This window comes from Theropithecus gelada, chromosome 3 (genome assembly GCF_003255815.1).
Source record: "Theropithecus gelada isolate Dixy chromosome 3, Tgel_1.0, whole genome shotgun sequence".
Classification (NCBI taxonomy): domain Eukaryota; kingdom Metazoa; phylum Chordata; class Mammalia; order Primates; family Cercopithecidae; genus Theropithecus; species Theropithecus gelada.
The window spans coordinates 32,510,396-32,520,561 of NC_037670.1; the positions used below are offsets into that span (position 1 = coordinate 32,510,396).

At 34.3% G+C, this 10,166-nt stretch overlaps 1 protein-coding gene across 1 annotated transcript; it reads right to left on the reverse strand.

Moving 5' to 3' along the window:
* Positions 1-8,771: 8,771 nt before the first annotated feature.
* Positions 8,772-9,611, reverse strand: LOC112621298 (keratin-associated protein 13-1). Its single transcript, XM_025380677.1, has one exon. It carries the CDS (start codon positions 9,505-9,507, stop codon positions 8,989-8,991), a length of 519 nt encoding a protein of 172 aa, XP_025236462.1. The 5' UTR covers positions 9,508-9,611; the 3' UTR covers positions 8,772-8,988.
* Positions 9,612-10,166: the final 555 nt, after the last annotated feature.

Below are 10,166 nucleotides of genomic sequence, written 5' to 3' on the forward strand. Positions count from 1 at the left end.
TACACCCTCTTCTGCATATGTGTAAGTCAACCTCCTCTATAATTGTAGTTGACTGGCTTTTTATTGTTTTTATGGATACTATAATTTGTTATTATAGCACAAAGCCAATGAGCATTTCTACATCAGAAATTCTAGTTGTAATTCTAGTTGTTAGTAATGCCCGTCCTTTCCTGTTCTGAAAAGGCCCTCCTTTCCTCTCTGGCCATGAGTCCATTCGTATCTGCTTATACTTTGCCTTGGGATTCTGTCTGTCATTTTTCTCCTGTGTCAAATAACCAGTGGCACAGCTTTGTTTTTTGCAAGGATGCTTTTAATGATTGATTCTACTTGTCACCACTGATTTATATTCTCCAAAATTATTTCCCATCTATTACATGTTATTATATGGTGTTTCTCACATCCAACAGAGGGTGGAAGAATAACACATCATGAGAAATTGCTGGAAACAGACATGAACCAGAAAAACACTTACAAAGTCTGCATCCTAAAATGACTCAGGGTTTTTAGTGCTCAGATTCGGAGTGAGCTTTGTGCATCTGAAAGTCAGTTCCCATTTCATAGTTTTCTCCCAAAATATAAAATATCCTTCCTAGCAGCCTCCTAATGTGGGGAATGGTGACAAAGCCTGGCTATCATCAACTTGCAGAGTTACTTTGTCTACTTGATATTTTAGTTCTTCTTCCATGGTGGATGCATTCTGGTAAGCATTAAGAAGACATGCAAAGATCTTCACACTGTGTGCCCACTCCCATATGACCAGCTGCATGTCTACACCGGATTTTCTTGTATCAATATTCTAGTATTTTCCTTTCCAGGTCGCTAACTAACTGGTCAGTTCACCTTTTATCATTCAGGAATGCTAGAAGTATCATCAAATGTGGCCATTTTTCTTTTTATACCAAGTAGATAACCAGGTACTCAACGTTACGTTCTGCCAAGAGAGATGATATTTTGCTCAACGTGATGTTTAAATACATCCACATAATGAGTCCGTCTATCTGCAAACCCAGTTTGAGATTTTTCCTTCCTCTTCCAGCTGGCATTCCAGACTCCCAGTGTAGCCAGGTGTAAGCTGAGTAAAGGTGGTCACTTGCTGCCCCATGGCCAAGTTCTGGATCTCTCCCATGGCCTGGTTGTATCCCAGAAGCTGACTTCCCATAGATATGTTGATTCACCACTAAAGATTATAAAGCCTGGCCATACACATCCATGTGCCTACATTATGATTCTCCCACTGGAATGTGCCATAAATTCCACACTGCATTTTTTTTTCATATTACAGATACACCCAATACTGTAGAGTTTGCCAGATTTAGTCGGACTAGCAGGACTGCTTGCATCTGTACTTGGACAAGCAGAATCATTTCCTGCTCCTCATGCTACCTAAACCTGGGTCTATAGGCCAGAGAGGTGTTTCTAGGTGACAAATATGTTTCAGAACTCAAAAGAACTACAAGTTTTCTGCTCCCTCAGATGTAGCAGGAAATGAAAGAGATTTCATCACTTATTATATATTTATACACATGTTTTATATTATGTTAAATTATATGTTCAACATGAAAATATGCTTATGCAAAATACATGAATATAAAATATATTATTTTATATAACATTTGACAAAAGTTTTATTTTGTAAAGTACTTGAGAATATTTAGATAGCTAAGGAGATAGAGTAAGAATGATCAGAAAAGCACTTCAATAGTATATAAATCAGAGAAGATCAAGATTAATATGATCCAAAGTTCAAGACATTCAAACAATAAACGAATGGGTACCTATCATATATCTGTAGACTGATTTTCCATTGCTACATCATACAAATTATAACTTGATTTCCAATAATTTGCTGAATACAAGTACATTTATACATCTCTGCTTTGTTCATTTTATTTCATCTTCCCAAAATTCTCTTTAATCGCTACCATACTACTGGTGTTTTTGTTTCTTATATTACTCTCCATCTTTCATGAAATCTTGAACCTTGATTTTCTTTTGAGACCGGGACCTCTAGTGAATCCTTGATCCACATTGAGTCTTCATTTCCTTATATGTAAAATAACTATAGTTCATAAAATCCACATTTCTCATGATTCTTGTAGAGATCTAAAAATTAATGGATAGGGAAATGCTTTTAACTTTCCTTTTTAGCGCTGTACAAAGATATCTTTATGCTATTAGCTTTAGGTCTTACCAATATACAACTTACTTTAGCATTTTATTACTTTCTCTAATACTTAGGCTATAAAATATTAGAATGGCAACATAAAATGTGAAAACTAGGCATCTGCAAATGTGTGTTGAAATATGAATGAGACAATCATTTCTGATGATACGAAAAGCTTGCTTTCTCCATCCATGTTGAATTTAAGTCTTAGATCCACAAAGGTGAAACCCTACATCTCATGAACCTAATTAATTCTCACAGTGGATAATTGGTTTCCTCTTTGTACACATGTAAGGAAATTAATTGTATGCTAAAATACTTGATGAGATGAATGGATATGGTTCTTTTTGCCACCTAGCATTGACTGAATCAAGAAAGCTACTTAAGCCTGTGTAAAAAAAATCCGCGTGACCTAAATTTTTTTCTCAGTTGTTATTTCCAAGTTCCTCTTTTTTCAGCAAACATCATAACCCCACATTCTTTGAAAGAAATTGTTATATACTGTTCCTGAAATTATTATTCATATAAAGTCTATGCATGTGATATAAAGATTTCAAAAAATAGCTGTCTTAAAGAGGGAAGATGTTTAAAACCCAAAATAAGTTAATTCAACTCCACCAATCAGTCAAGTTTCCAGTTTGCTTCCAGAGGCATAGAGACTTTTAACCAAAACGTCCCAAACAAAATAAGTGAAAATGCTCCTTTGACAACAAAACTAACAATGAAACTGGTAGTATATTTGGATGTCAGGTTGTATGAGTTTATTTGATTATATGTATTTGGTTTTTATCTATTTCATGAATTAAATGCATAAACAAAAATTCCATTGATTCATTAACATTAATTCATTAGCATGAATTCCGTAAACTAGCAATGTATGTATTAATTTTATTAATCACCAATGATTTCCTTAAAATTATTTTCCATATATTACATTATATATTGCTTTTACATTCACTGGAAAGGGAAAAATAGATAAGATAAATAGGACGAGAGATATGGTGTGTCATAGAGATAAACCAGAACCAGTGAAGAGAGGAAAAATGACAAAAGAAGACTAATTTGAAACAAAGTGAAAGTGGATATAAATTTGTACACATGAGGAAGCACTCAAAAAGTCAGATACCCTTGAGCTGAGGGGAGATAAGTAGCAACTCTATGTTTTTTTTTTTTTCCATTTCTGTATAATTCAAATACAAACTGATTCAATATCAGTATAGTTCATATGTTTTCACATGTTTATGGTTTCTTTTGTCATTCATATTTACAACTCATTGAGAGAGATGCCTCTTCTGGAAAAACTCTCTTCGGGCAGTACCGTCTCTACACTTCTACCTTCAAATCTTCTCAGGTATTTTCTGTTTTATTGTAAAACACACTTTTTCCAGATCTCTTTAGGATTATTTTTCCATTGTAAAATGTCCAAATATCGTGTTTTTATAGTGCTATCCATATCAGATAAACCTAAACTAAAATAAACACCAAAGGAATTTCTCCAATTAGGACAGTAATCTCACAAGGAAACTTGGAGGAAATAAAGAAGACTGAAACATAAGCTCATGATGCCTGAATATGAATTGTTCACATGTTGTTCTTAACATATAGGTAGAAGTATAAATGGAGAATGCTCATTAAAATCTCTTAAGAAATTGCTAAAAATTAAAAAGTTGCAAAAACTAATAAGTTAAATTGTAAAGTTGTAGCATTAAAATATTTGATTAAGTGCTCCTCTCCCAAAAAAAGTATGAAAATGAGATCATTCTCAGCAAACTGTCAGAAGGACAGAAAACCAAACACCACATGTTCTCACTCATGGGTGGGAATTGAACAATGAGAACACTTGGATGCAGGGCGGGGAACATCACACACCAGGGCCTGTCGGGGAGTGGGGGGCTGGGGGAGGGACTGCATTTGGAGAAACACCTAATGTAAATGACGAGTTGATGGGTGCAGCAAACCAACATGGCACGTGTATACCTGTGTGACAAACCTGCATGTTGTGTACATGTACCATAGAACTTAAAGTATAATAAGTAAATAAATAAATAAGAAAATAAGAAAAGGGAACATAGAAAATGGATCAAACACCAAAAACAGAGTAAATATCTATAGCTAGAAGTCTGAATGTAATGATAATTAAATTAAATATGATATGATTTTAAAAATCTTAACAAAAACATCAAATATCAGAGCAGGCTAAACATCAAAACAATTTTTTACTTAAAAGAGATTTTTATTAAATCTAAGAAAAACGAAAAGGGAAATATAAAAAGATATATCCAGCAAAATAAGCAAATAAAACAATGCTATTTCTGCTTTTACAATCTCAGACAAGGTTGGCTAACCAACGTTATTTAATATAAAATAGGATATTTCTTAACAATCACAGTCTGACAGGCATGCAGGATGGTATACATTATTTTATGATTTATTTAGAGGTTACCCTGAAACCATATTATCCAAGAGTAGCCACTAGCCACATTTACTAAGTTTAATTTATATTAATTAAAATAGAATTACATTAAAATTCAGTTTATGGGTCATATAAACCACATAAAAATTGCGTGATAGAATATATGTGGTTAGTGGACACCATACAGTGCAAAGTGCATATATGAGAATATTTTCATCACCACAGAAAATGCTGTTGGACAGTGCTGCCTTAGAAATCACAGCACACATTGATTTGCTAGCATAAGTTAGTACTTTTACGACTTGTACAAACAGGAAAATTAGAAGTCTGTCTTCAAGACTATTTATCCTCACCTCAATTCTTTTATCACTGTTAGAATTTTCTGTATTTTAATTTAATATATGATTATAGATGATAGATAGGTAGATAGATAGATAGATAATAGATTAAATAGGTAGATAGATAGATAGATAGATAGATAGATAGATAGATAGATAGATAGATAGATAGATAGATAGATAGATAGATAGATAGATAGATAGATAATTTGCCCTCATGCTTTTAGGAGCAATACAGTTGACCATGGAACAACATGGGTTTAAACTTTGTAGGCTGACTTATAAATTGATTATTTTCTCCTCTGACATTTTTGAAACAGCAGGACCAAGCTCTCCTCTTCCTCTTCCTCCTCAGCCTGCTCAACATGAAGACAAGGATGAAGACCTTGATTATGATCCACTTCCACTTAATGAGCAGTAAATACAGTTTCTCTTCCTTAGGATTTTCTTAACATTATCTTTACTCTAGCTTACTTTATTATGAGATTATAATTCATAATACATGTAACACAGAAGGTGTGTGTTAACTTAAATCTTATGTTATTGATAAAGCTTCTGATCAACAGTAGGCTATTAGTAAAGTTTATGGGGGAGCCAAAGTTACCTGCACATTTTCAATTGGTTAGGGTGTTAGTTCCCCTAACTTCCACTTGTTCAAGAGTCAACCGTACTTGCTTAAATTTACCCAATATGTATCTTTTGTTTACTTATTATTTCTTACACCTTTTTTCTATATTCTGGGATCATTTTGTTTCAACTATGTATAACTTTAATTATATATTTTAGTGCTGGAAAGCTGCTGACACATTCTGTAAGTATTTGATTGTCTGAAAATGTCTATATTTCTCCTTCATTTTTAAAACAGACATTCATTGGTCGTAGTACTCTAGTTTTGATTTTTTTTTTTTTTAACATTTGAGGACATGTATTTGTTTTCTTATATTTCTTCTTTTCTGTTTAAAATTCAACTTTTAATCTCAGTTGCTTTGATGAAGGTAAATTTCTTTTTAAATTTTTTTCTCACCTGTGGCTGCTTTAAGTTTTTCTCTTTTTCTTTCCTGTTCCTCAGTGAGACTTCAATATGCCTAGTTATGGGCTTGTCTTCACATTTATCATGCATGAGATTTTTAGTAGTTCTTGATTATATGTGTCTGTTCAAAAATTATCTTTGGATCCCCTGTTAATTTGTTTCTATTACATATAACTTCTCTTAGATTTAGTGATATGTGGACTTATTTCTAGCCATATGTACACACACACACCCCCACACACACACACAATTTTGTTTTAGGACTCCAACAGCAACTATGTTAGACTGTTACACATGTTCCATAGTCTCTTAAACTCCTTTAAATATTTTAATAATTTTTCTTTTGGTTTGTATATATTCTACTGAACAATAACTAATTATCTCTTTAGCCATGTTTAATTTTGTTTTAATCCATTCACCAATTCAATATTTTAATTTATTACATTTTTCAATTTTAAAATCTCTTTTTGGTTCTTTTAATATACTTCAGTACTCTGCCAAAATTTTCATCTATCTTTTTATTCTCTAAGCATGTCAAGTATAGTTATTTAACATTTATGTGTAATATTTTCATTTACTGAAGCTCTTGTGATCCTAATTCTGCTACATATATCTATATTTTGGATTTAGAAATTTCTTAACTTCTGAAGTCTGGTAAATTTTTGTTGGATACTAGACTATATCTGTGTCTTCATGTGTATCTAGATATAACTATATCTGCAATGTCATCTATATATATAAATAGGTATCTGTATTTACATTTGTATCTATATTTATCATGTAAAGAAATAATTTGGAGCTCACTGTGATGTTATCCTCCTCCTGGAAGAATTTAAATTTGATTTTGGCAGGATAGAAAAAGAGCCCTGGTATTCCTATATCCTCTTAACCTTATCAAGTACTGAAATGATTTGGGACTGTACTTCAGCCTCTCTTTTGGATCGAACAACATTCTTATTCTAAAAGTAGTCATGGATTCTATGACTTCCTGTTTGTTTATTTATCAAGACCTTTCTTAGATTTTGGCACTCATAATTTCTGAATATCTTCACATGTATTTTCCTTGTCTAGATTTTCTAAACAAAAGATATTAGTTATAAATAGTTTTTTAATTTGTGAGCATTTGATTTTAACTTATTTACCCTTAGGTATGAACCTAATACCCCTAGGTATGAACCTAATCATTGGATAAGAGATTTCTTTTTAAAAGCACATAAGTGATTATAATAGAAGAGAAAATGGAGTAAAAATGCCCAATTTCGACTGGACGTGGTGGCTCATGCCTGTAATCCCAGCACTTTGGGAGGCCGAGGCGAGTGGATCACCTGAGGTCAGGAGTTGGAGACCAGTCTGGCCAACATGACAAAACCCCTTCTGTACTAAAAATACAAAAAAATTAGCTGGGCGTGGTGGTGGGAGCCTGTAATCCCAGCTACTTGGGAGGCTGAGGTAGTAGAATTGCTTGAACCCGGGAGGCGGAGGTTGCAGTGAGCCGAGATAGCACCACTGCACTCCAGCCTGAGCAACAGAGCAAGACTGTCAAAAAAAAAAAAAAGGTACCCTATCTCAAGACTGTTTTAGTAGTTTGAATGACCGTATTTGTCATTACCACACCTTATGAAATCACTTTGCGTTGTAACTGTAACTGAGCTAAATTTCCTATCATTCCTTGAATACACAAAGATTTTCAGTCCTTTCTGCTTTGCTTATTGTGTCTAATCTTCCCAGATTTCTCTCCTCTGATATTTCTGTTTTTGCAAGTCAAAAATTTGCAACTCCTTTAAGATATCATAGAATAAGTTTTCCCTCTACATTCCTTATCATCTTTGTGTCTCCATATTTTTACATTTAACATAACTTACATGTATAATCGCTTTCTCTAACAGCTGTTGTCTAAAGGAATAATGAATGGGAATAGTTATCAAACATTATTTGAACTCTTTTTTTGTTCTCAGCTTTAGGTTCCTTATTGAAATCTGTTTATCTTCACACTTACCTTCTTCTGGAACTACTTTGCCTGAGAAAACAAAGAATGCTACCACAAAAAAGAGAAATAACATTTCCCTAATTTTATGCTCAGATGTGAATTAAATTATCACTTCTGATGGTATCAAAGGGTTATTATCTTCAGCTTTACTTAGTGTGAAACATGAATAAAAACCAAGGTGGAATATCAATCCTCCATTCAAGTTTCATGGTATCCCTTATTACACATATGTAGATAATTGAATCATATTGAATTCTCATCAATGAGATGCAGGCATTTGATCATGATTACCAACAAATATTGGGTGACTTCAAAAGTTACTTCAAATCATTTTGGTTTGTCTTCAATTTAATTTTTCTTTTATGTGTACCTATAACCATATAGTTCTAAATTTTTTTTTCTCTGCAGATTCCTGATATAACTATCAACTAGTCTGCTACCTTATATTTGTTGGCACAGACACAAGAATCCACATTTTATAAGGGGGTCAAGCTAATTCCTGATTCTGAGATTTTAATGAATAAAAGTCTGTATATTTAGTAGACTTGCACTACCTGTAGTTTGAGTAACAAAAATCTCCGAGACCCCCAAAAGTTTGTTTGAATCCCAAACTTCATATGATTTTCAAACCTATTCCTATATATATATATATATATATATATATATATATATATACACACCAATTGTTACATAATAATCCCCTAATACATCACAACCAAAACCTAGCAATAAAAAAACCACCACAAACATAGCTGAGTATGAGACCAATGGATTTATTGGATTAAAATGATTTGACTTTTTATAAATTATAGAAGAAAATCAAATAATACAAATTCTACTTTTAATGTGTACTTCAAGATTTATTTTGAGCTAGTACTCTAATTACAGTTTTTCAGATGAAGCCTACCAGCCAGTATTTGGGGCCAAAGACAAACTGAGAACTTGATAATTAGAGAATAAGAGGCTAATTCTTTCTGTACATGATGAAGACAATAAAGGTTATGAGTAGAGGCATTAATGACATTGGCCAACAAAATTAGCAATTTAAGAAGATGATCAATAATAGAAGCCTGATGCATAAGTTGGTCTGTAGCAAGAAGACTGGCAGCTCCTAGAAGCCAAGTAGGTTGGGCGGCAGAATCCAGAGCCATAGCCCAGGGAAGGGAAGCCACAGCCTCCATAACCCAGGGATCTGAAGCCACTGGACCCACAGCCCACTGAGTAGCAGTTCCTCAATCCATAGCCCAGGGAGCGGCAGCTGCTGGATCCAAAGCCTAGAGACCCAGAGTAAGTCGTCTGGCAGGGACTGCAGAGCAAGGAGGTTCTGGGGCGGTAGCAGGAGGTCTGGCAGGGGCTGGACTCCACAAAGGACGTCTCGCAGCTGGTGGGCTCCCAGCAGGTCTCCTGACGGCCCCTGTAGAGAGAGGAACCCAGCTGGCAGGTGCTGGGAGAGCAGAGGTCAATGCTGGAGACCAGGTTGCTGGGATAGGAAAAGCCACAGGAGGAGGCTGGGTAGCGCAGGTAGCCGCCAAAGGAGCGGGAGGAGAAGTTTCCAGAGCAGCAGTTGTAGGACATGTTGACAGGAGATGTGAGTTCAGCTGAGTTACACTGAGAAGATTCTGAGTTTGGATGCCAATCCTGGACAGGACCATTTATATACTTTCAGCCGTGGGTGTGGCACCTTACAGGGTCATCCTTCACAAATTTGAGCTCCCACCTTTGCATATAAGTAACTTAGTAATCTTCTTTGTAATTGCAGTTAACTAACACCCTTCATCTTACGTTTATGGTAGAACTCATTTTGTTTTTACAGCTCTGCGTCAATGAAATACATTTATGTTTTAAATGCTATGACAGTATGTGATTAATGCCTACTCCATTATGGCCAGGAAAACCCCTCTTATTTTCTCTGCCCATGATTTATACATCTGCTCCTGTTTTGGCTGGGAAATTCTTTCTGTCTTGGGTGGGGATAGCAATGCATTCATATTTTTTGTTAATGGCCTAGAGGCAGAAATCTTATTGGTTCATACTCTCCAAAATAGTTTGCCATCTGTTATTTACTATAATCAGTGCTTATAAGTCCAGTCTCGAGGGCCTATATAAAAGTAAGCCAAAGGAATTGAGAGATAACTAGACATACATATTATCTTGAACAATTTTTTAAAAAAATTAATATTTAGAAAAAAGAAATCAAAACAAAAGCAAAAAATAAATAAATAAAACAACAATAT

Bases quoted from the DNA above. Each gene is read 5' to 3' on its own strand.
- LOC112621298 (XM_025380677.1), bottom strand. From the start codon at position 9,507: ATGTCCTACAACTGCTGCTCTGGAAACTTCTCCTCCCGCTCCTTTGGC.